The sequence below is a fragment of the Canis lupus genome, chromosome 4, assembly GCF_048164855.1.
Source record: "Canis lupus baileyi chromosome 4, mCanLup2.hap1, whole genome shotgun sequence".
Lineage (NCBI taxonomy): Eukaryota > Metazoa > Chordata > Mammalia > Carnivora > Canidae > Canis > Canis lupus.
Genome location: NC_132841.1, coordinates 40,893,533 through 40,920,654, shown reverse-complemented (window position 1 = coordinate 40,920,654; position 27,122 = coordinate 40,893,533). Strand labels below are relative to the sequence as shown.

The window sequence follows — 27,122 nt, the reverse complement described above, 5'->3', positions numbered from 1 at the left end:
GATTGTAGGGCACTAGACTAAGACTGGGCTTCATGGGGAGATTGTGTCTCAGTCTCTTACCTGCTTCTATGTGAGTTTTCTCTATTTTACCCAGTGCGTGTATAGACATCATTCAGCTGGTTTGGGCGTGGTTTATGTGTTTGTTTTTCAGAGGAAATTTTTCTGTCTGTAGCTGTAGATTCAGTGTGTCTGTGGGAGGCAGTGAGTTCAGGATCCTCGTACGTTGTCAACTTGGACTGGAACAGATCTATCTTTTGGAGTCCACAATTCAGCCCTCTCCATCTGTCTTCTGGCCTCCATTCTAAGTCAGTAGTCATTCAAGTTGTTCTCCAATATGTAATTTGTCTTTTTTTTTTTTTGTACTTTCAAGATTTTCTTTTTATTTTTGGTTTCAGCAGTTTGATTATGATGTGCCTGAGTATGGCTTTCTTCATATTTTTTTTCTTCATATTTTTATGCTCAAAATCTACTGACCTCAAATCTATAAATTTGTATCTTTCACCAGATTTGGGGCAATGCTGGTCATTTCTGCAAACATTTTTTTTGCCCTGTCTCTATCTCCTCCTCCTGGATATTATTCCCTCTAGGTCTCTGAGTCTGTTCATTTCTCCCCCACCTCTTTTCTCCCTTCTGTAGATTGGATACTTCCTTTGGTAACTCTTCTGTCGCCTCCACTGTGCTGTTAATCCCATCTTGTGAATTTTTTATTTTGTATATTATTTTCTCAATTCTAAAATTTGTTTTTTTAATATATATATAGCTTCTATTTTTCTGCTATCATCTCCTAACTTTTCATTAATTGCACATCTATTTTCCTTGATACCACTGAGTATTGTTATAATAAACTCTTTAAAATCCTTGTCTATAAATTTCAACATCTGGATCTTCTCAAAATAGGTCCCATGAACTGTCTTCTCCCTGGAGAGTAGGTTACATTTTCCTGTTTCTTTGCAAAATAATTTTGTACGGTATCCTGAGTCTTCCAAAGGTCATGCTGTAGAGACTGGATTCTGTTGTATTTCTCTGAAGAATGGTTTTGTTTATGTTTTTAAACAATTAATTTGGCTGTATTCAAACTACAAACTCTTGTCTCCTGGGCATCAGCTCAAATAAGTTCAGTTTTGGGTTTTTTTTTGTTTTTTTTAATTTTTATTTATTTATGATAGTCACACAGGGAGAGAGAGAGAGAGGCAGAGACACAGGCAGAGAGAGAAGCAGGCTCCATGCACCAGGGAGCCCGACGTGGGATTTGATCCCAGGTCTCCAGGATCGCACCCTGGGCCAAAGGCAGGCGCCAAACCACTGCGCCACCCAGAGATCCCATCAGTTCAGTTTTTATTCTTAGCCTGGCTGCTTGCAGTCACTGCTGTGTGTGCATAGTTCAGGAATGAACTAGAGTTTAGGCAGTATTTATATACACAATATGGAGCATCTCCTTTCTCTCTCTTTTCTGGGATATTCCTCCTCAGTTTGCAGCAGCACAGTTATCCTAACGTTTGTTCCTCATTTTTAAAACTGGAGAGACTGATGGGACGCCTGGGTGGCTCAGCGGTTTAGCGTCTGCCTTTGGCTCAGGGTGTGATCCTGGGGTCCCGGGATCAGGTCCCACATTGGGCTCCTTGCATGGAGCCTGCTTCTCCCTCTGCCTGTGTCTCTGCCTCTCTCTCTCTCTCTCTCTCTCTCATAAATAAATAAAAAATTAAAAAAAAAAAGATAAGGGAGGGGAAAAGCAAAGCAAGGATGAATGAGATCTCAAACAGAGTAGTCCTGTGGAGGAGGGTGGCTTCAGCCTGATCCCATAGGGGAACTTTGGAATATAAATTATGCCTCAGAGTTTGTCCTGACTTGTTACAAGGAACCTGAGCTTCCATACTCTTACTTTCATATTCCAGGCAATCACTAGCCATGACCGCCTTACAGTGGGTGGGTGGATATAAACTCCCCGGGCTCTTCTGACTCTATACTGTAGACACTGTGGCTCCAGAAGCCCAGGAGCAGATCTTTGAAGAGAGTCTCCAGTGTGGATGGTTAGAAGCAAAAGGCACAAAAGCTGAGGGGGAAGATAGGTAGCAAATAAAGGTCATAAACAGTTGGTCCATCAACTGTTAGAAACTTGTTACCTTTCCTTCCCACCCTGTTTTCCCTTCTCCAACCCTGGAGGAGCCAGATGCAACCTAGTAAGTGGGGGAAGAGGAAGAGAACAAAATGGCAAAAAAAAAAAAAAAAAAAAAAAAAAAAAGGCAGAAATGATGAAGTGGGCTATATTGTGATAGTCTACATTATACTGGGCTAACAAGTAGCCCTAATATCTCAGCAGCTCATACATTGAAGTTTGTTTTGCCTATGCCTCGTGTCCTTTGTGAAATGGCAGAGGACTGCTCCACATGGTCAGCAGGGACCAAAGTTGTTTGAGGATCCACCTTCTTCTTCCTCCCCATCTTGAATACACAGCTCCCCCAGTTGTTTTCATGGGAGGACTATGCATAGGCTTTTCGTGTGCTTGAGCACAGGTGTGACAGTCACATGTCGCTGGGCAGCACAAGTCACTAAGCTCTGCCTGACTGCATGGGGACAAGAAATGTGGAGGATCAAATGGTATGCCTGGTGACTGTCATCCCAGCCATGCCTCTCTTTTTTACTACTAGGTTCTAAGTTCTAGGTCAAACTTTAGCTGAGTGAGAAAAAGTTATAAATCAAATGAGAAAGTAAAACTGGGTAACTAGTAGTAATCAAGTAACTTTGGAAAACCTATGAGATTTACCAGAGATTTTATCACTGAGATGGGAAAAGATTTTACCTAGCAGAGAGGATAGGTAAATTATTAACGAATAAGGTTCCTAATAAAAAAAATAGCCAAAATGCCTAATTGTACTGTAGTGTTTAAATAGATGATGTACGCTCACAGGTGCGTAGGTTATGTAGTCATTTAAAACTGTTTCCAGGGAGCTTTTACATTGCTAAATGCCCATGTTATCAGTGAAAAAACTCAGGTTATAAAACTGTGTATGAGAATTACCATCTCTTACCTGAATTACTGTAAAGGCCCTAATTGTTACACTCGTTAGTGTCTCTGGTCCTCCAGTATATTCCTTACACTGCAGCTAGTCACCTGTCTCCCATATGAAGCTGATGTCCCATGTGACCTTCAGGATAAAATCCAAACTTCTTTACATGGTGTATATATATCCACTTGCCGTGCCTTTATCTCCTTCATTTTTCTGAAATACCCACTTCATACCCTATTCTCAAATTTATATATCCATCCTAGATATTTCCTGAGGTCCAGATGTATATAGACAAGTGACATGTCTTTGCTTGTCTTGTAGTCATTTCAGATTTCATGTATGCACAATTAAGCCTTTCTTTTTTTAAAGAACTCTTTAAAATTGAATTTCTGATTCTGTCTTCACCACAGTTCTTGTCCTGTGCCAATCTTTGCTAACTCAGTGATACCTCTACCTACTCAGCCAGCAAAGCCAGAAATTCAGGAGCCATCCTTGAGTGTCAGCTTCTTTCAAACTCCAGCTCACATTTGGTCCCTCCTGACCTCTGATTCTTCACTATGGCACAATAATTCAGCCTCTCAACTTCCCTTTCCTATTGGCCTGTTCTCTATACTCCAGTTCAAATTATTAAGAGATTCTGATTCAGCTTTGTCCCTGCTGGGTTTTTTTGGTTTTTTTTTTTTTCATGTGCTGAAGGAAGTCAACCCATCTTGTTGGTTCTGTTTCTCAAGTTTTAGTGTGTCCCTGCTCTCATGGAATTGGTAAAGAAATGTTTTTGCAAACTTTTTCAAAACCTTTTATCATCCCAAAGTGCTAAGACTTAGGTAGAGGTAAGAAAGACAGCTCTACACTAATTCAGTGGTTGATGAAGGCTTCTGACAATGTCCACTGTTGTGCCTACACACTATTTTACTTCATTTTTTTTTTTTTTACATCTAGGCTTTTTACTTTATTTTTTGCTTATAACAGCTTCCTTGAAGTACAGCTCACCTACCATAACATTCAGCCTTTGAAAGTGTACAAAAAATAGTTTTTTAGTATATTCAGAGTTGTGCAACCATTATTGCTACCTTGTTTTAGAATACTTGATTCCTTTTTAAACTTTTGTTTTCAGCTCTCTGATGAAAAATTTCAAATTATGTCCTTTATCTCCTCAAACATAGTAATAAGCATAGTAGTTTTATAATTGGAGTTAGATTACTCCAGTATCGGGACGCCTGAGTGGCTCAACAGTGAGCGTCTGCCTTCAGCTCGGGGCGTGATCCTGGAATCCTGATCAAGTCCAAAATCCGATTCCCTGCAGGGAGCCTGCTTCTCCCTCTGCCTATGTCTCTGGCTCTCTCTTTCTGTGTCTCTCATGAATAAATAAATAAATCCTAAAAAAAAAAAAAAAGATTACTCCAGTATCTGGTGTTCTTGTTGGTGTGCTTCTAATGTCCATTGTTTCTACTGGTTTCGGTTATAAAATTTTCCTTGTGTGCCTAGTTATTTTTCAATTGAGTGCTAGATATTTTAGGTTTGAGATTCCTACGAAGGGAATAGTTTCACTTGGGTTCCCTCTGCTTTACCCTTATCTGGCTCTGGGCTCTGATCTTCATGCTCCTAGCCAAGGGAGGTTGTCAATTGTTCAGTTCCATATTTTTTTTTAATTGAGTTGGCATACAGCATATTAATTTGAGATGTATAACATAATGATTTCTTATTTTTATATATTGTGAATGATCTCCACAATAAGTCTAGTTAACATCCATCCCCATACATGGTGTCAAAAGATCAGGAAAAATACAGAAGTAAAACCAGTGAATCACTGAAGTATAACTGGTAAAAGCATATTGTGCACACACCAAAAAGTTTGCAAGCCAACAGCACTCAAATCAAAACATGAAATGAGGCTCAGAGGTTTATTATTATAAACTAGCTTATATAGTATAGAGACAATGACTGTTTATTCTTCATAGTAATTGGTTATATTAGAATTTTCTTAAATGAAGGAGAATTAGGGACACCTGGGTGGCTCAGCAGTTGAGCCTTTAGCTCAGGGTATGATCCCAGGGTCCTGGGATGGAGTCCTGCATTGGACTCCCCGCAGGGAGCTTCGCCTTCTGCCTGTGTCTCTGTCTCTCTCATAAATAAATAAATAAATAAATAAATAAATAAATAAATAAATAAATAAATAAATAAATAAATAAATAAATCCTTAAAAAAAATTTAGTGGCTATGTCCGGTGGGGGGGGGGGTGGACAATTCAAGTTTCACTTATGATTTTTAAAGGCATAAGCAAGAAGAGAACCAGCTCAAGTTAGCCTCACTTGCCTTGTGAAATTAGTTCTGGTCTCCATTTGTGTACGATTCTAACAATTCTTTATTTTTTTTTTTTAAGATTTTATTTATTTACCCATGAGAGACACAGAGAAAGAGGCGGAGACACAGGCAGAGGGAGAAGCAGGCTCCATGCAGGGAGTCCGGCGCAGGACTGGATCCCGGGTCTCCAGGATCACGCCCTGTACTGAAGGCGGCACTAAACCGCTTCCTTTTTGGTCTGAGTGTAGCCAAGCTGTACACTCAGGCAAGCTGAGTGTAACCAACTAGTATAGAGTTACTGTTGGTTATCACTGTTGATGTAGCCAGGCTAAAGAATCACGCATTCACTCACAAAGTTGAGCCCTCAAGATGGAGGGTCATGCAGTCATTGTTGCCAGCAGTCACATCATCATCATACATATGGGAGATCAGTTCATTCATTTCCTCGAGTTGTCTAATCCTGTTGGATATAATTTGATGTGTGAGTAGCTGCCCAAAGGCATTCAAAACCCTTGAGAGATTGAGACACGTTAGAGAGATTGATATAATTGGTAACTCCAAGGTAAATAATAGCCAAGGATTGAAAAATTCCCCAGAGCAGAGATTCCCAGAAGCCAAGATTTAACCAACTAATCAGCTTAAATGGGTTCTAATCAGATTCAGGTTGTACCTTTCTTTTTTTTTTTTTTATTTTTATGTTCTTTAAGTTTTCTTTTTTTTTTTTAAAGATTTTATTTATTTATTCATAGAGACAGAGAGAAAGAGAGGCAGAGACACAGGCAGAGGGAGAAGCAGGCTCCACGCAGGGAGCCTGATGCAGGACTCCATCCCAGATCTCCAGGATCACACCCCAGGCTTCAGGCGGTGCCAAACCCCTGCACCACTGGGGCTGCCCTCAGGTTGTACCTTTCTAATTCAATCTACATTTTTTTGTTGTTGTTATTTTACATAGGCACAAGATGTATTAACAATGACATATCTTCATAATTATTTCAGACAGTATAAACATAAGGATGTTTTATTTCAGGAGGTAGAATCACAGATGAACTTCCACCTTAATTAGGCCTCTATGATGTGAGCAATCAGGTAATTTTAAAAAAAGATATTTCTATGGAAATAAAAGAAAAACAATTGCTCAAACAAATGATAAATTCATTTTTGAGTTTGGAGAGTAGCCAGTTGAAAAAATTTCTAGATTTGAGTTTGAAGGTTTTTTAGGTGATAAAATGAGGATGACAATTTCAGGCACATGGATTTTCCTGGTTTGCAGTTTGTCTTTGATGATGTCAGTGGGTGTTGAACTTTCTTGAGTGGTGGCCCATATAGCAACAGGTGTGAAGATTGTCCATACATGATCTATTGCGGTGATTTCTCTGAAGTTTGCCAAGTAGACAATTAAGACTAGAATCTGATAATGAGTACAGTTTTCTATTGAAATATATGTTTTTATAGTTACCCCATTTTTATTAAAGATAAAGTGAAACTAATTTCTAAAAATTAAGTCTAGTCTTATTAAACTTGGATTGTTTTTTTATTTAATTTTTCTTATTTATTTGAAAGACAGAGAAAGAGAGCACAGAAAGAGTGATGGGAGAAGCAGACTCCCCACTGAGCAGGGACCCCAACACCAGGCTTGATCCCAGGACCCTGAGATCATGATCTAAGCCAAAGGCATTTAACCGACTGAGCCACCCAGGCCTCCCTAAACTTGGATTGTTTATTTAAATTTAGTAAGAATAGTAATTCCATGCATATTCTCAAATATGATATTGCAGTCAAACCTTTGGCAATATCTAAGGGGCTTTTTTGCCTTTATAAAATCAACCTTAGTTCTTTAAAATTTCCTAGTAATAAGGAATCTCAGATTAGACCTTTAAAGTCTCTTTAGGCTAAGAGCCAAGCTAAGGATTTGTCTAATCATGTCCTTGTTACAAGAACAGATTCTTACAGATCTTATATAAATACCTATATTGTCAGGCAGCCCGAGTGGCTCAGCGGTTTAGTGCTGCTTTCAGTCCGGGGCGTGATCCCGGGATGAAGTCCCGTGTCGGGTTCTCTGCATGGAGCCTGCTTCTCCCTCCGCCTGTGTCTCTGCCTCTCTCTCTCTCTCTCTCTATGAATAAATAAATAAATCTTTTTAAAAAATACCTATATTGTCATGAAAAATAAGAATATTTAGTAAGAGTTTCTGAATTCTGAAGGGATCAGATAAGAAGAAAAAGACTGTTTCAATGTTTGTTTACAAAAATGTACTTCATCAAATTGCTGTAAGATGTAAATAGCTTAGAAGAGAAAAAGGGGTCCTTTATATCTGGAAAACAAAACATTAAAGAACCAGCAGTGTTTTTTATTGAAGTCATAAAGAATTACCGTTTTAATTTTAATTCCAGATAGTTAACATAGTGTTAATATTAGTTTCAGGTATACAATATAGTGATTTAACAACTCCATGCATCACCAAGTGCTCATCCTATATGCATTCCTCAATCCCCACCATTTCACTCATCCTCCCAACCACCTCCCCTCAAAACCATCAGTTTGTTCTCTATAGTTAAGAGTCTGTTTCTTGGGGGATGCCTGGTTGGTTCAGTCAGTAGATCATGTAACTCTTGATATTGGAATCATGAGTTCAAGCCCAACGTTGGGCATAGAGCTTACTTTAAACAAAAAAAAAGAGTCTGTTTCTTGGTTTGTCTCTTTTTTAATTTGCTCATTTGTTTCTTAATTTTTTCTTTGTTTCTTAATTTCCACTTATAAATGAAATCATATGGCATTTGTCTTTCTCTGACCAATTTTTTGTTTAGCATTATATTCTCTGTCTCCATCCATGTCATTGCAAATGGCAAGGTTTTATCTTTTTTTTAAGTATGTCAATTTTTTTTAAAGATTTTATCTATTTATTCATGAGAATACAAAGGAGAGAGAGAGAGGCAGAGACACAGGCAGAGGGAGAAGCAGGCTCCGTGCAGGGACCCCCACGTGGGACTCGATCCCAGGTCTCCAGGATCATGCCCTGGGCTGAAGGCAGTGCTAAACTGCTGAGCCACCCGGGCTGCCCCAGGTTTTATCCTTTTTATGGCTGAATAATATTCTATGCAATAATATTCTATATGCATGAAATATAATATATATTATATATTTATATAATTCTATAATATATAATATATATAATACTATATATAATAATTATATATAATATATAATATATATATATGCATGAAACTTCCTATCTATTGATGTGCACTTGGACTGCTTCCATAATTTGGCTATTGTAAATAATGCTGCTATAAACATAAGGGTGCATGTATCACTTTGAATTTGTGTTTTTGTATTTTGGGGGTAGATACCCAATGGTGTGATTTCTCGATCACAGAGTAGTCCTATTTTTAACTTTTTTAGGAACCTCCATACTGTTTTCCACAGTGGCTGCACCAGTTTGCATTCCCACCAGCAATGCAAGAGGTTTCCTTGTTCTCCACATCCTCACCAAAACTTTTTGCTTCTTGTCGGTTTTTATAAAGTTTTTATTTAGGGATTCCTGGGTGGCGCAGCGGTTTGGCACCTGGCTTTGGCCCAGGGCGTGATCCTGGATACCCGGAATCAAATCCCATGTCGGGCTCCCGGTGCATGGAGCCTGCTTCTCCCTCTGCCTGTGTCTCTGCCTCTCTCTCTCTCTCTCTCTCTCTCTCTCTCTTTGTGTGTGACTGTCATAAATAAATTAAAAAATTTAAAGTTTTTATTTAGATTCTCATTTCAATAATCTCTACAGGGGCAGCCGGGGTGGCTCAGTGGTTTAGCGCCGCCTTCAGCCCAGGGTGTGATCCTGGAGACCTGGGATCGAGTCCCATGTCAGGCTCCCCTGCTTCTCACTCTGCCTGTGTCTGTGTGTGTCTCATGAATAAATAAATAAAATCTTTAAAATAAATAAATAAATAAATAAATAAATAAATAAATAAATAAATAAATAAAGTTATCAGAAGGGACAGATGGCTCAGCAGTTTAGCGCCTGCCTTAGGCCCAGGGCGTGATCCCGGAATCCCAGGATTGAGTCCCCACATCGGGCTCTCACTCTCAGCCTGGAGCCTGCTTCTCCCTCTGCCTGTGTCTCTGCCTCTCTCTCTCTCTCTCTCTGTGTCTCTCATGAATAAATAAAATCTAAAATTAAAAATAAAGTTATCAGAAATTGGTATTCTAGAATACTGATCTTTTCCATGAATCTTTTTGAAGATGAAGCATTTTTGCCCTTGTAGTTGATTATAAATGCTTCCAGAATAAAATCAAGAGTAATACAATAAATGTCTGTGAATGATAAGACTTCAAAATAGCTTTGGTTAAAGATCTGGTAAGGGTTTGCCTTAAAAAAACGATACAATTTAGAAGCAGATTGTTATCTTTGTGGTATAGAGTACTGTAAAATAATAACTGGAATTATCACTGATAACGTACTAGAACATATTACAATTTTAGGAATTTTGTGTAATTTCTGGAGCAGTTACATTAATAACATATATATGAATATAATCTATATGAATATAATCTAAGAATATTAAGCTTTGCTTTTTATTTGGCAGTATTTCCCATGCAATTTAACATATCAAATAAGCCTAAGTAAATTAATATTTCTCTTTTATATGGAGAGAGAGCACATCTTTTGAGATTTTTCTTGGTTTCTCAGGAAGATCCCAAAGTTAATTTATGTTCAAAAAGACTTCATTCAGAATTTGATTTGGTGAAGTTTGTTTAAAATGTCAAAAAAAAGAAAAAATTAGGGCACCTGGGTGGCTCAGCCAGTTAAGCATCCAAATCTTGATTTCAGCACAGGCCATGATCTTAAGGTTGTGAGATTGAGCCAGCATCAGGCTCCCTTATCAGCAGAGAGTCTGCTTCTCCCTCTTCCACTCCTCCTGCTTGTGCTCTTGCTTTCTTTCTCTCTCTCTTCCTCCTCTCTCTCATTGTCAAATAAATAAATAAAATCTTATTTAAAAAAAAAGATTTCAGGGATGCCTGGGTGGCTCAGTGGTTAAGCATCTGCCTTCGGCTCAGGGCATGATCCAGGGTCCAGGGATCGGGTCCTGAATCGGGCTCCCTGTGATAAGCCTGCTTCTCCCTATGTCTGTGCCTCTGCTTCTCTCTGTCTCTCATGAATAAATAAATAAAATCTTTTAAAATAAATAAATAAAATTTAGAAAAGATTTCAAAGGCAAGCACAGAAAGTTGTATATTTATAAAACAAAAAACAACTGTTTTAATAGAGAAGACTCAGTGTTTTTTTAAGTAATCAAATGTATGGTAAAGACAACATGAACCCCAGAAAATTATTTGATAAAACATTGAATCTTTCTTTTCTAGGAAAATTACTTAAAAGGCAAAGAAAACCTTTTATAATCTTATCAAGAACAGAGTCCAAGAAAACTTTGTCCTTTTAGCAGATGAAAGGAAATTAAATCATAGTTTTATATAAATACACTCATTTTTAAAAAACCCTTAAGGGTGCCTGCGTGGTTCAGTCAGTTAAGCATCTGATTCTGGATTTTGGTTCATGTCATGATCTCAGGGTCTTGGGATTGAGCCCCACATTGGGCTCCATGCTCCATGGGGTGTCTGCTTAAGATTCTCTCTCTCCCTCTCCCCAGTACTCCCATGCACACTCGCTCACTCTCTCTAAAATAAATAAATAAATCTTTTTTAAAAATAAAAACCCTTATAGTATATCTATTCCATTTTACCCAGCTGCGATCTCACAACATAAAATTTCTTTTCCACAAACCTTCTGCAACTTTCTATATCCATTTAGGCTCTATCCCACTCTTTTTACTTTTTATTCTGGAACAACCAATCATTTTATTTTAGACTACAGTACTCTCTTTTTTCATAATGAAAATACATCCTATATTTGCATACTCTGCACATAAATACACCTGGTTTTCTTCCCACATTTTGTATACAAAATTGCTTCCTTTTTTACTGTTTCTAATAGGTTTATTTTTTACATATTGATTATAGATTTTAACTATTCATAACCTGTACCTTCCAGTGAATACAAAGGCACGGGTAACTGAACTGTCTTTCATATATTAGCATCCCATAGCTAATAAGGTTAGCAAACTTATAAACACACAGTTATAAAAACGTATAATTTTTAGGGATATATGTTTTTGCAGTATGACTTTTCAATGTAATATTTATAGACCCATATATCTTTTGTCTTGGTAAAAATTAAAAAGCCAAAATTAGGGGCATCTGGGTGGCTTAGTTAAGTGTCTGGCTCGATTTCAGCTCAGGTCTTAATCTCAGTGTTGTGAGTTCACACTCCAATTTGGACTCCACCCTGGACATGGAGCCTACTTAAAAGTAAAATAATAAATAAAAAGTAGATAAACATGTGTAGCAATCAGTGTCTCAGTATCTTATTTGAGAATGACCTATATAGTTAATGAGTATTCATTACATAGTTTAACTTAATATAAACTTATTTAAATGTGTTTAAATTACTTGTTTTTAACAATTATGCTTAGGTTAGACATGAAACTGCTAACCATGATTTTAAGTTATTTCTTCTTGGCAAATATTGCAACATAAATCTAACATGAACTTATTTGACTTGTAAGCCCGGTAAAAAAAAATTGCATATTTGCATTACATTTATGTTGACAGTTCTGAATATATGACTGTATTTATTAAACCAACAAACTTAAACTACTTTCGGCTTGTCAAAGATTATTCCATATCATGTGAACTTGGAAAACATTTGGGTTAGGTTATATATTTCTGAGTTTTAGGAATACTTAATTTATACAAGTGTTTCTTTTTTTTAAGATTTTATTTATTTATTTATTCATTCATTCATTCATTCATTCATTCATGAGAGACAGAGAGAGAGAGAGACACAGGCAGAGGGAGAAGCAGGCTCCCTGCAGGGAGCCCTATGTGGGACTCCATCCTGGGACTCGATCCCGGGACTCCAGGATCACGCCCTGAGCCAATGGCAGGCGCTAAACCACTGAGCCACCCAGAGATCCCTATACAAGTGTTTCTTTCACTTTTAGCCAATTAAATAGATCCCTTTTAAGGGGAAAGGAGAAAAAAAAATGAGTGGGAAATATAAGAAAGGGAGACAGAACATGAGAGACTCCTAACCCTGGGAAACGAACAAGGGGTGGTAGAAAGGGAGCTGGGGTGGGGGGGGTAACTGGGTGACGGGCCCTGAGGGGGGCACTTGATGACTTGATGGGATGAGCACTGGGTGTTATTCTATATGTTGGCAAATTGAACACCAATAAAAAAAAAAAAAATAAATAGATCCCTTTTAAAAATCTCACATACGTATGATATGCATAAGACACAAACAGAGATCTTATATTTTCTCTTTAAAATTTTTGCTATGTCTCAGGTATAGTAATACAAAACTCGAAAGAATAGCTGGATCCAGAAATGTATTTGGCAGAGAGACTAAGTTAAGACGCCTGGTTAAATGGCCAAAGTTTTTTACTAAAGATTTTTTTATTTGTATGCTATAATAATTCTGCAAAACTATTTTCTGAGTCATTTTGCCTTTTAGAAGCTTCTACATACCAATCAAAGAATATATTCCATTGTCTCTGAGAGTTTTGATCCTCCCTTTTCAAGGGTGTTGATTAAGGTGGATTTATCTAAATTAAAGTTTCCTTCAGAGGGGCCACTACAATTCCAAATTATCTGAAAGTTCACTCATTTTCCAAAAGTACACAATATCTGGGGCACCTGGGTGGCTCAGTCAGTTGAGCACCTGTCTTCTGCTCAGGTCATGATCCCAGGGTCCTGCCCAGCAGAAAGTCTGCTTCTCCCTCATGCTCTGCCCCTACACCTGGTTTATGCTATCTCACATGCACGCTGTCTCTCTTTCAAATAAACAAAATCTTAAAAAGCACACAAGATCCTCATCTATAGTAGCTATATTACATATAAGAGGGAGGAGTCTTTATAGGACATACAGTGCTCGCTTCGGCAGCACATATACTAAAATATAGGACATACAGAGAGTTTTAGACCAGGTAGAACTCATCTTGGCCTTTAGAGTCCCTAACACAAATCATCTACAGGGGCCCCAGTAATTCCATCATGGTGTAAAATCAAGAATCATGGATTTTTCCCTTTATACACAGAAGGACGACTTACCAAATAGTTTCAACAAACAAAAACAGAAAGCAAACGTTCACAACAAGCTGAAGAACCCAGAACACAGATAATGGAGGTTTGGGATTTTTTTTTTAAGATTTTATTTATTTATCCATGAGAGACACACAGAGAGAGGCAGAGACACAGGCAGAGGGAGAAGTAGGATCTCCCATGAGGGGCACCAGACATGACCATTGTACGGACTACATGTACAAACTCCCCTTGCAGAGATCCTGGCCCTCAGTGAGTTCCACATTTGTATCCTCTCTGACATCAGTAAGTCCTCTCAGAATAAAATACCAGAATCATCTCTCTGACCTTCCGTACTTTCTTCAATCCTGGCTTTGTAAGTCTTCTGTCTTACAGATCTCTTGTGCCTTCAAGTAGACATATTTAATATTTTTGCTCAGCTTTTCTAATTGTCCTCAGTTTTAGAGGACTGGTCTGAATTACCTCATCTACCATCACTAGAAGCAGAACTCTCAGATTTGTTTTTAACTAGCAACATAGTGGTTAATCAGACCTAGTCACCACCTCTGATTCCATGTGGGCTAATATACATCCAGTCTACAGTCCCCAGACCACCTCTGCTCCCTTTTCAGACCTTTAATGGCACAAGAAGCCCAGACTCAGTATCTCGGGGTTGCAACATGCTGGGTCCTGGATGCTTAGGAATCCACTAGTCTTATTCCCTGCCCTTGCAAAGCCTGCAGTGTGTCCTTTCCTTCCTGAAGTCTCCAACCTTTGTAGGCCATTATTCCCATTCAACATCAAACTTCTCTCTCCTCAGCTGGTCTGTTGAGTTGCTACAGTCATGATTTCAACTGTCCTTTCTGTGAGTAAACTCTTTCCCAGACTTCTTACTGCCTTTAGATTGGTAAAGGTCAGTTTGAGCCCGGGCATGCAGGTCTGGCTCTGTTCTCTGCAGCCATTCATACCTCGGTTCCTGAATATGTTCTGGCTCATAGTAGTTTGTCCTCCTCGATTCAGTGTCACTGCCTCTAGGAGCTCTTCCCTGATTCTCCAAGGTTCTATCAGCCTGAACACTCTGCTTCTCTGGTCTGTTTCCTCAGCAGGACAAGTATTTTGAAGGCAATGTCAGGGTTGTATTCATTTCAGCATCTCTAGCACTTAGCGGATAAGAGGTATCAGTTCGTGTGAATGATCTCATTTCTCAAGTTCCATGTATCCCTTAATGTATTATCTTCTTCACCAATCTCATGAATCCTTTTTCCTGGGAACCCCACTCATTTTTCTGTCCCTTAATGGGAAGCATGCCAGCTGCTAGTTTGCTTGCATCAACCCTACCCACCAACACACCAAGTTCACAGACCTATGGGACACCCTGACAGTGGACCGCCACCTGCTGGTCAGATTTCTAGGACAGTAACAGCTCAGGGCCATAGACAGAGTAGGGTGGCATTCCATAAAGAATGTAAAACCCTTCTCAGGATATTTTCTTTTTTTTTTTTTTTTTTACAATTTTTATTTATTTATGATAGTCACAGAGAGAGAGAGAGAGAGGCAGAGACACAGGCCGAGGGAGAAGCAGGCTCCATGCACCGGGAGCCCGATGTGGGATTCGATCCTGGGTCTCCAGGATCGCGCCCTGGGCCAAAGGCAGGCGCCAAACTGCTGCGCCACCCAGGGATCCCCAGGATATTTTCAAATGCACAATGTAAAGCATATAGATTACAAGTGAAACCAATCATAATGAAATATAGGCATCAGTATATTAGGAAACCTATATATATTCCTTATAGATATATGTATGTATATGTAATGTGATACATCTCAATCGTAACAGGACCTAGTGATTGACCAAATAACTACTGTTATTTCAAAGTGATGAACAAAGTTTTGAGATGTCTGCACACCTGTATTATAAGATGAAATCTCTGATTTCTATTGCTGGCACAGTCACGGGGACTACTTATACTACTAGAGTTGGTTGCCTACATCCATACAGACAGCAAGTACTGAATTTCAGTTAGAGGTAAGTCAAACTAAACACCAAATCTTTTCCCATCCAGGGACAAAGACACCCTGAATTCTTCCCTTTGAGTTTTTAGTAATAGGGGAAGTCTGTGGACCCCAGGTTAAGAAACCCTGAATGGGACTTTAGAGGCATGGCAGAAAATGCTTTTATTTTATTTTATTTTTTATTTTTATTTTTTTGAAAATGCTTTTAAATAGAGCAGCTAGTTGTTGAGTGCCTGTGTGACTCTTACTGAGCATAATGGGCAGCTGATAGTGGGAGAGGAGGTGTGGTGGAGGCAACGCTTCTAGGAGGTCTAAGTTTGAGTTTCATAGGTATCATTTACCAATGTTGTAAAGTTTGGACCAGACTTCCTCTTGCCCTATGTCCATTTTTTTTTAATTTTTTAATTTTTATTTATTTATGATAGTCACAGAGAGAGAGAGAGAGAGAGAGAGGCAGAAACATAGGCAGAGGGAGAAGCAGGCTCCATGCACCGGGAGCCTGATGTGGGATTCGATTCTGGGTCTCCAGGATCGCGCCCTGGGCCAAAGGCAGGCACCAAACTGCTGCGCCACCCAGGGATCCCCCATTTCTTCATCAATAAAATAGGAATGACAAAGTTTTCCTCATGGGTTGTTAAAAGGATTTAATAAGCTAATACGTGAAAAACCCTGGTGGTCAAATGTTTGATATTAAATGAGAATGTTAATGTTAAATGTCTATACAGAACACACAACACACGAACATACACACACATATAACTTCTTACAAAACAGAAACCCACCCCAAAGTCAGACTGGCTGTGTGACCTGGAAGCACCAGTGTACTCAGAATACAGCAAACCCTTTCTCACTTAGCTAATATGGATTAAGTCTGCCCTGCTGTTGCCACCCCAATCCAAGAGAACAACCACAAACACAAATAGTCTCTCACCTTATTATTTTATTAGAAGCATATTTACATTCTCGCAGTTAAACTTTCCAGAAAACATTTTACAAAAGTTTTGTATAAAGTTTTGAAATGACATAAAAATAACTTCTATCCTTTATAAAGGGAAAATATAAGTTAGTTATATTTACTCTGCCAAAATTGGACTGAAAACAAGAAACAGTTCCATCTGTCCCTTACAGAGGAAAACATTAGCACAGGGCATGAGGAATACTGTGTAAGCCTTCTCACTGATGGGCATGCATGCTGGCTCCATCATGAGGCTGGAGGACCCAGCCAGCCCTCATCCAGAAAGGAAAGGGGAGCTATCAGGCCTTGGGCAGCACTAAACAGGGAAGCAGTAACTCCTTCAAGGAGTCATGTGAACGACAAGACAAATGGGGAATAATCAAAGACTTTCATCTGAACCATGAAACTAAATACTCATTCTCACACTCCAGGCTGCAAAAGGCAATTCTGTAAACAAAGCCAAAATCAGCCCCGCCTAACCATTTGCCAGTGCTGGCCTGGTCTGGTGGTACTTGGTCAGTGTTCTGTAATTACACTACTGCTAGTTCACATTTTCCCAGCACCTGTGCACCAAAAAGAATAAAAGGAGCCAATTGTTTCCTTTGTCTCATTTGTGTAAGACCAGAAAACTGTCCCATTTGGGTCAAATACTGAAGCAGGCAAGCTGAATGTTCACTAACTTAAGAGGACCACTGCCTTACCACAACCCCCAGAGCATCTTCACTGCATTTGTAAGCCTTGGGAACCCCAAGTCCCCCACCTCCCCAAGATCCAGTTAAACCAGTGCCAAAAAATCATCAAGAGAATTGCTTTAGGTCAAAGCATCAAATCTTAAAAATGTTTTAGTAGGAGTGAAGGAAAAAGTCCTTCAGGGGTGTTAACCACTCCATCACCAGCAAAACAGTACCCAGACTTAATACATCATCCATATGATTCCTCAAAATCGCCTTTAGTTTTATTTAAAGCAGGTATCTTCCTGTAGAAGCCATTCATTTGTATTTCCTTCAAATTAGAGATCAAAGTGAAAAAAGGTTTTTTTGTAGATAAACTGAATGCCTGTTTGAGTATTACTTTTACTGGGTCATCTGCATCCTGCAGTCTAGGGGAATCACAATCTGTGGGAGGCCAGCTGAGTAACCTGAAGGCCCAGAATTCCATCTGAGATACAGAAGCTTTGCATCCGTTGTGTTGCTAAGGGCAGGAAGCATTATATTTTTCCTTAATGCTTTTTCTTCCTCAACAGAAATCCCAGTGACTACCAGCCTATGTCTCAAGTGTAAGGCCAGACTCCTGCTAGGAGAGGCGGAGGAAAACAGCCTTCCCATATCACCTGCAGACAGGATGGGCAGGTGTGAGACAGGAACAGCCTAGGCACAGTCACAGGATCCTGTACAGGGGCCAGAGGGAATCACAGACTGGCAGTTCAGCCTATACCATTTGTGCCAGTACCCAGCACACTTCATACCAGTGGTTTCACCTAAACATGCTCAGGGGCACAGGCTAAGGCAGTGAATGTGTTTTAGCCCAGCTGACACAAGAGGCCCAGGGCAGAGGCAAGCCTGGGTAGTGCCAGGGGACCAAGCCCTATGTATGTGTGTGTGTATGTATATGTGTGCAGAGGTGGAGAGGTGGGGCACAAGATGGCACAAAATACCCAAGACTAGCAGAATGATCTGTTCAGGCTCTCCTCCATCCCACTGTTGTAGATATGGCCTTGTCTCAAGAGGAAAGCAAATTGAGGTTACTGGAAGGATGAGAGCACCCCCTGAGCAGCTGGCTGCAGGGTAGGTTTCACTAGGAACCAAAATGGCTGCTGAGAGCCATAGTTATTGTCTGATACTACAATGGCTTAAGAGCCAGCAAGAATCACAATATGGACAAACTCACTGTTACCAGTTGCAGCACTTCATGCAGACAGGCAGCAAAACTGGTGCTTTGGCAAATAGGAGGGCCTCGAGGCTGCAGAACACCATTCCTCCCAGACGCTGACCCCACGAGCAGCCCAAATCACTACAACTTGAAGGGATGTGGGATTCAAAGAGAACATACATTAGAAACGGGCAACACATAATAAAACCTCGCACTCCATAAGTGAGCGAGAATTAAGGAACACTGGGAAGGGTCTGTTGGGCACAGCTGGGATAGCACAAGGCAAGGCGCTGGATTCAAGTTGGCATGGAAGCAAGAGGGAAGGGGGTCCTGAGTTACTTGTTCACAGAGAATGGGTGGGCCTTGGAGGCCCACCAGCCTGCCAGCCACAGCCCCAGGTGACTGTTAAGAAGTATCCACAGAGCTGTAGGGGAAGAACTTCGTGGCTTTATTTGGGGTCGTAGGGTTCAGGCATTCTGTCTCCTCATTCAGTTTGAAGAACATCTCCTGCTCTCGCTTCTTCTGGTTCAGATCTTCTTCCAGAGCCTAGGACAGAGAGAGGGCAGACAGAGCTCAGTCAGATCCCATAGGACACAGGCCTCCCAAATACAGGACCGCCACCAAAGTGGCCTTCTCTGAAAATCCACCCCCCAGGCCTTTAGTGCATGGGTAACTGGGTCTTCCCTTTCCTTCTCCAGAGCCAGTCACCCAGAATATAGGTACCACCTCTTGCTTCCTTCTGCTACAACCATACAGGAGTTTGCTGTGGGCCAAGGGCTATAGTTTGGTGAAATGCCATCTCAGTGTGGGGGGCAGTGGGCAGATGCCAGTCTCCTGGCAGGAAAACAGGCAAATGAATGGAGAAAGACCCAAAGTAGAAAATGGGCAGATTTAACAGCAGAAGCAGAAATGTCTAAGTACACAGTGGTCCTAATGAGGGCACTGCACTGCCCCCAAAGAAATCATCCAGAGCATCGTTTTTTAAAATACACAAGCCTTCACACTACCTCCTGAGATTCTGATTCTGAAAATTTGTGGTAGGACAGGGGTTCTCTGTGTTATAAAGGCACATTAGGTAACTCCAAGCAGACTGACTAGTTGACCATTCCTGCAAGAGCTTCCCTGGGGCACACATGTAAGTTTATCTAAATAAATTGGATCCTACCAGAAATATGTCTTGAGGCATTCAATTAAAAAGAAAGCAAAGTGTACTAGAAAAAACATGAGCTTCACAGTCATACAGAACTCAGCTTTCTTATAACCAGCTGTGTGTCCTTCACATGTCACCTTTCCTCCTGTGTAAAATGGCAAAATCATTACCTATCTAGCAGGCTGTTGTGAGGATTAAACTAAAAACTGATGGGTCATAATTACTGAGTACTTACTATGTGTCAGGTGCTACACTAAGTACATTACATCTTTCTCAGTCTTCACCCTTTGAGACAGGTACTATTATTTCCATCTTACAGATAGAGGAACTGAAGCTCAGAGAGCTTAGATCACTTGCCCAAGGTTACTCAGCTAGCTAGGGGCATAGCCAAGATGGGAACCTATCTCTAACTTCAGAGTTAAAACTCTGAAACACTGAGATCTACCGCCTGGCTCTCACTGCAAATCAAAAGCTAGAAATGATGAAGCTTAGTGAGGAAGGCAGTGTTGAAACTTGACATAGGCCAAAATCTGGTATCTTGCACCAAATAGTCATAGTAAAGTTGTGAATACAAAGCAAAAGTTTTGAAGGAAATTAGAAGTGCTACTCCATTGAATACACGAATGATGATAAGGAAGCTAAACTTACCCCAAAGCCTGTGCTCTGAAGCACTGTAAAAGAACACCTACCACATATTTTATCTATATAACCTAAGATAGGAGTCTATAACCTTTTTTCTGTAAAAGGCCAGATTATAAATACTTTTTTTTTAAGATTTTATTTATTTATTCATGAGAGACACAGAGAGAGAGAGAGAGAGAGAGAGAGAGAGAGAGAAGCAGGGACACAGGCAGAGGGAGAAGCAGGTTCCATGCAAGGAGCCCAATGTGGGACTCGATCCCGGGTCTCCAGGATCACACCCTGGGCTGCAGGCGGCGCCAAACCGCTGCGCCACCGGGGCTGCTCCAGATATAAATACTTTAAACTTTGCTAGCTGCAAGGTCTTTGTCACAACTACCTAACTGCCTTGTAGTGGAAAATCAGCCATAGGCAATATGTAAATGAATGAGGTTGGCTGTGTTCCAATCCAATGAAACATTATTTACAAATACAGATGGCAGGCCAGATTTGGCCCATGGACAATAGTTGACTACACTTGCTTAAACAGAAGAAACGTTATCTACATTTTATAGACCTAAAAAGCAGGGCTGAGAAGGGAAGACTTACTCTGTTTACAGTCACCCAAGCAATACTCTATTGGTGCTACCAGATATTCTGTACATGCTTGAAAGAAATAAGCCTGAATTTTTCTAAAACTATTCCACAGCGTATAGTCATCTCCCCTGCTCCCCTATACAGCTCAAGACTGTGGACTATAATCCAAGAGTATAAAAGAACTTTTATATCACTTCTGGTTCGGTGTCCCAACAGTAACCCAGGCAGCTAATGACAGATAATTCTGCAAAGAATTCTGCAAAATAGCAGCCCCCATAGGCAAAATGCAATGCAGCTCCCCTGACATATACTGTGGTACCTCCCCTAAGCCCAGGTGCCCTGGAAATATGAGGCAGCTGCTAAAGGCAATGTGATCATTCATCTTCAAACTCCCTCTCAGGATGTGCCAAGGGAAGAGAACCAGGTGAACATTTATTTCCTTATACCAGACTTGACCTATGTCAGCAGGAGCATTATTGATTTGAATGTCAAGTATCAAAAGTCCCAAAAGACCATGATTACAGAAAATGATAAACACAGGCCTGCTAACAGGAAGGTCTAGGACCCTTGGCCAGCTTCCAGCCAGAAAGCTCCATTAGCGCAGGTAGGGAAGCCTCAATTCAAAGACTTCCATTATATAGCTGAGGTGGGCAGCTGCCTTTTGTCAAGACCACAGAACAAGTGGAGCTGATATATGATGGCAGAACAAACCTCAGGGCTTCAGGATACTTGATTAAGGGTAATTAGGGCAACTGTCTCCTCAGTTTAGGAGTGGAAGGAAATGAGTATGTCCCTAGTCTGTACTAAGGGCTGGCTGATGACTTCTTGCACAACTCTGTACAGTAAAGTACAATATTCATATCTCCACTTTACAAATGACCATGCTGAGGCCCTGTGACAGTTAATTTTATGTGTCTACCTGGCAAGGCATGGTACCCAGTTAGTTTGTCAAACACCCATTGAGATGTCATTGTGAAGGAACTTTCAGATGTGATTAATATTTAACTTAGTAGACTGAGTAAAGCAGACTACCCTCCCTAATGTGGGTGGGCCTTGTCCAACTATTTGAAGGCCTTAAGACTGAGGTCCCTCTCAGGAAAAAGGAATTCTGCCTCCAGACCACCCTCGGACTCAAAACTACAACATCAACCCTTCTCTGAGTCTCTAGCCTGCAACCTGCCCTGCAGACTTCAGACTTAACAGCCATCCACAATCGTATGAGCCAATTTCTTAAAGTAAATCTATAAATCTGTATCTTACATATATCTATATTCACATCCTAGGCAGACCTGGGACTCAACATGGAGAAGAACCTACCACCAAGTCCACAAGCCCAGGCATGGTTACCTTTTTGCGTGGCCGAAGCTTGTCCCGCCATTCCTTCAGGTTCTGGTTATGGCTCTCATCTAGGGCCTTCAGCTTCTGGGTTTCGTGTTCTACCAGGAGGTGACACTTTTCATTCTAGAACAAATTTCAGGCAGAACAGGTAAGAAACTCAGAAGACAGAGATGCAGAGGGCTGAAACATACCTCATGCTGTAGCCATGATGGCACCAGCATTATTCACGTATTATTTCTTCTCCTTGATTGTAACTTAGATGAAACTATACATATAAATATGTACATACCAAGAGATGCCTGAAGGAATATTTCAGAATACTCATGTTAACAGTTCTTATTGTATGATGGGATCTGCAGTCATTTCCAGCTTCCTTCTCTGTGCTTTTTTGCATTGTTTGAATTTTTCAACATGAATATATAGGTCTTTTTAACAAAACAATAAACTATTAGCAGTAAATAAAAATGTCCCCTAATCTCACTACTAGAGGCAACCACTGCAAAAATTTAGATGTCCTAGATGTTGTCTGGCTCACCCTGTATATATAGTCCTGAAACCTGCTTCCCCCCTACCCTTAACACTATAATATAAACATTTCTACAACAATTAATATTTTTCATAATCATTTTTAATGTCTACAGAATATCCCAGTGTGGATTCATCAAATTTACTTACACATTCCCCTACTTTTTTGTCACTTAGGTTGCTCTTAATTTTCACTATTTTATTTAAAAAAAAAAAAAAAAAAGACTTGTTTATTGATGAGAGACAGAGAGAGAGGCAGAGACATAGGCAGAGGGAGAAGCAAGCTCCTCGCAAGGAGCCCAATGTGGGACTTGATCCCAGATCCCGGGATCACGCCCTGGGCTGAAGGCAGGCAGACAACCACTGAGCCACCCAGGCAACCCAATTTTCACTATGTTAAATAGCACTGTACTCTGTGCTTTGGACTAAACTGTCTCCCCAAAATTCCTTTGATGAAGCTCTAATCCCCAGTGTGATGGTATTTGGAGATGGGACCTTTAGGAAATAAGTTGTTGTTGTTGTTGTTGTTGTTGTTGTTTTTAAGATTTTATTTATTGATTCATTACAGACACAGAGAGAGGCAGAGACAGAGGCAGAGGGAGAAGCAGGATCAATGCAGGGAGCCTGATGTGGGAATCGATCCCAGGACTCAGGATCACGCCCTGAGCTGAAGGCAGGCACTCAACTAGAGCCACCCAGGCATCCCAATAATTAAGTTTAGATGAAATCCTGGAGGTCAGGCCCTTATGATGGGATTTAGTGTCCTTAGAAGAGACACTAGATACGTAGCTTTCTTTTTCTCTCTGCCATGTGAGGATGCAGCAAGAAGGCAGCCATCTGCAAGCCAGGAAGAGAGGCTTCATCAGAACCAAACCACACAGGGCAGCTGACCTTAAGACTTCTACGCTCCAAAACTATGAGAAAATAAATTGCTGTTTAACCCACCCAGACTGGTATTCTGTTATAAAAGCCAGAACTAAGATAATCTATATGTAAAAATATTTATATCAACTATATAATTTTCTGTATTGTGTATCATTTCCTCAGAAGAGATCTGTGGTAAGGATGAAGACACGGACCTGACTGAGGCACTCTCAACTTTACTGTTCTCTAAGTTATCTGCCTCACAAAATTTACCTAGAATTTCTCACAGGCAAAAGAGTCAAGTCCCTGTTGATTCCTCACAAAGAATCAATCTTGTAGTTTATAAGGAGCTTATAAAGCAAGGGGAAAGTGCCTTCAACCCTACTGGGTTGGAAGAGTGGGACCCATTGGGGGATTTTCATTTTGAGTTTCAAGCTCTGGCTTTGGAGAGTTTAGAAATCGATGGAGTTAGAAACAGTACTCTAGGGGGATGCCTGGGTAGCTCAGTGGTTGACCGTGTGCCTTTGGCTCAGGTAGTGATCCTGAGTCCAGGGATTGAGTCCCACATCAGGCTCCCTGTGAGGAGCCTGCTTCTCCCTCTGCCTGTGTCTCTGCCTCTCTGTGTGTGTGTCTCATGCATAAATAAAAAAATCTTAAGAAAAAAAAAAGAAAAACAACAGTACTCTAGCAGCATGGAGTACCTGTAACCTGTGAGAACTGGGACCCTGGCACTTTATATGGCTTCTCTCAGTTAATCCTCCCAGTTAATCTCATGAGGCAGGGATAGGAAAACAGATGCAGAAGGTGAGGGGGATGCCTAAAATTCACATAGCGACAAATGGCAGAGTCCCTACGTGACAGGCTTCAATGCCTGTCATCTTTCCTCCACACCTCTGCCTGTCCAGAAATTGACAAGTGGTCCAATAGCCCGAGCAATTTCCTGAGATCACAGAGATTGGAGTCCGGCCCATCCTTCAGGTATGGCAATGCCCTGCTCTCCACAAGGGGGTTCCAAGTACCAGCTCCTGGAGTGGTGCCCCTCAGGTATGGGGCAAGCTCAGGAATCTTGAAGAGGTCAGGATCTCCCTAGGGAAAGGGTCACCAAGAGGTTGGCAACACCAGGATACCCTTCCCTGATCTCAATGGGAAAGCTTTGAGCCTCTTGCCATTAAGGATGATATTAGCTATAGGATTTTGTGGGTGTTTTTTTATCAAGTTGAGGAAGTTCCCCTCTATTCCTAGTTTACGGAGAGTGTTATGAATGAGTGCTAGGTTTTGTCATGGTTTTTCTGCATCTGTTGATAGGATCATGTCATTTTCTTTAGCCAGCTGATGTTACAGATTACATTGATTTTTTTTTTAATATTTTATTTATTTACTCATGAGAGACAGAGAGAGAGAGAGAGAGAGAGAGAGGCAGAGACACAGGCAGAGAGAGAAGCAGGCTCCACGCAGGGAGCCTGACATGGGACTCAATCCCGGATCTCTAGAATCACGCCCTGGACTGAAGGTGGCACTAAACCTCTGAGCCACCGGGGCTGCCCTACATTGATTTTTGAATGTTGAGCCAGCCTGAGATTAAAGCCCACTTGGTCATGATGTAGAATTATTTTTATATGTTGTTGCAGACAATATGCTAATATTTTGTTGAGGATTTGTGCATCCATGTTTATGAGAGATATTGGTTTGCTGTTTTTCCTTACCTGTAATGTCTGGTTTTGGTATTAGGATATGAGGATACCCTGTCCCAAGACACCGTGATGACCAAAAAAATCTAGCAGCATGCCACTGCCAGGCCCCAGGCAAGGCACTTTCAGCTCAGTCATCTCATTTACAAAGCCTCATTCCAATCTTACAAAATAGGAATTCTCACCCCCACCCCATACCCATTCTATGGACACAGGATCTACAGCCTGGGAGGTGATGGAAGGAGATGGCCAACATTACACAGCAGGATTAAAACTTTTCGCCCAAGCTCCTCTGAGGAGACTCCTTCCCCATTTGTAGAGTCTTTGGTCCCTGAGAGCAGACTGCCCTGAGGGAAACTGAGGCAGCCTGAGATTTGGCGGGGGCGGGTGGGCAGGGAAGGCTGTACCTGCAGCTGCTGCAGCTCGCTTGTGTTGCTCTCACACTGTGCCATCATGTCCCGCATCTGGTTCTCATGTTTCTGCTGCTGCTGTAGCCGCTCCGACTTCTGCCTCTTCTCCTCTTGCTGGGAAAACTGCAACAGAGAGAGGGTGAGTGCCTCAGAGGGCCACAGACTGGCTGGGGGGCCCACCTCCACCCTGTTCTGGAAGGTCCCATCAGAGGGTCTGGCTTGTGCACAGCCCTAGTGCCCTATACCATTCAGGCTATGGCCTGAGCAGAGACCCAGGCTGGTGGGGACACAACATCATGTTGTTACCACACAGGAATCACAGGAGCCCAGGACTACCAACTCCCGTGTCCCCAAGACACATGGGTGACATCCAAGTAGGGGCTTGACAGATGAGAGGAAGGGATTTGCCAGCAGAGGAAGCCACAGGATTGAAGCACTAGCATCTGAACAGGGCAGGGGGCAGAGGTCGTCACTGTGGGGCTTATGAGGCTTCCAGGGTGTAACTGGCACCCCAGCTTCCAAGACCCTGTGCTGCAGCCGGTATTTTCTATTTCCCCAACTACATAAGGTTCAGGACTCACCAAGCCTGCATCTATCCCCACGCTAATACACCCACAGAGCCCCCACCTGCTTGATCTTCTCGCGCTGCTCAGAGGCACTGCCCGCGCCATTGATGTGGAGGCTCTTCTTGTACATGGCCATGCGTGTCTTGCCCTCACTCCTCTGAATCTTGGGCAGCCGTGCTTTCTCCTGCTGCTGTCGCATCTTTAGTTGCTCTATCATGCGCTGATTATAGCGCTGCATCTGCTCCCGCTCCTGAGAGGACAGCCAGCAGAAGCTGAGGTCAAGTGTGCTCTGGGCCCCAGGGGTGTGAGGAGAGGCCCAAGGCTGCCACACTCAACTCAGGAGCCCAGGACCCATATGGCCCCCTGTGGCTCTTAGCAGAGCAAAGTTAGTATCATTTTACTTCTGTTAATTTTTATTTTTATTTTTTTAAGATTTTATTTATTTTTTCATGAGAGACACAGAGAAAGAGAGAGAGGCAGAGACACAGGCAGAGGGAGAAGCAGGCTCCATGTAAGAAGCCCAATGTGGGACTCAATCCTGGGACTCTAGGATCAGGCCCTGGGCGGAAGGCAGGCACTAAACCACTGAGCCACCCAGGGATCCCCTACTGTTAATTTTTAAAGCAAGAACAGAAAATGTTACTTTTTGTTATTGTTAATGTTTTGGATATTCACCTTCTAAATGCCTTCTCATCTAATCTCTGGTGGCATGCCATTAAAGCTACTACCTCAGAGCAAAATGTACACTAACAGGGATGGTTCGTTATTCTTTTTTTTTAAGATTTTATTTATTTATTCATGAGAGACAAGGAGAGAGAGACAGAGACATAGGCAGAAGGAGAAGCAGGAGCTCCTTGCAAGGAGCCCAGTGCAGGACTAGATCCCGGACCCCTGGGATCACAACCTGAGCCAAAGGCACATGCTCAACCACTGAGCCATCCAGGTGCCGCAATGGTTCATCATTCTTGATGGCGGGTGTCAATTAAAAGTTTTAACAAATTTGAGTTTTTTCTTCACATAACACCTATTTGTATTCCAAAACTTGACAAGACCATCACCTCTTCCAAGGAGCCTCCCCTGACTTCCTAGCCAGGTTGGG

The 27,122-nt window shown here is 41.3% G+C and overlaps 1 protein-coding gene and 1 long non-coding RNA gene across 14 annotated transcripts in view; one reads left to right on the top strand and one right to left on the bottom strand.

The window, feature by feature from the left end:
• Positions 1-27,122, top strand: part of LOC140632279 (uncharacterized) — a 61,250-nt gene that overhangs the window by 22,532 nt on the left and 11,596 nt on the right. For 6 of the 12 annotated variants that reach the window (XR_012029802.1, XR_012029805.1, XR_012029804.1 and 3 more), the window contains exons 3-4: positions 15,307-15,456; positions 21,916-22,118. This is a non-coding gene — a long non-coding RNA (uncharacterized lncRNA). Of the gene's footprint in view, positions 1-6,055; positions 6,206-6,333; positions 6,393-15,267; positions 15,457-21,915; positions 22,119-27,122 lie in introns of all 12 variants that reach the window. The other 6 variants (XR_012029799.1, XR_012029800.1, XR_012029795.1 and 3 more) reach the window with 6 other exon arrangements.
• Positions 16,364-27,122, bottom strand: part of STK10 (serine/threonine kinase 10) — a 112,044-nt gene continuing 101,285 nt past the window's right edge. The window contains exons 16-19 of one of the 2 annotated variants that reach the window (XM_072824139.1): positions 26,085-26,273; positions 25,455-25,580; positions 21,980-22,093; positions 16,364-18,813 (exon numbers count right to left, since the gene is read on the bottom strand). In XM_072824139.1, the coding sequence (XP_072680240.1) occupies positions 18,673-18,813; positions 21,980-22,093; positions 25,455-25,580; positions 26,085-26,273 (570 nt within the window). In that variant the 3' untranslated portion in view covers positions 16,364-18,672. Of the gene's footprint in view, positions 18,814-21,979; positions 22,094-22,386; positions 23,333-25,454; positions 25,581-26,084; positions 26,274-27,122 lie in introns of those variants that run through there. The other variant, XM_072824140.1, reaches the window with a different exon arrangement.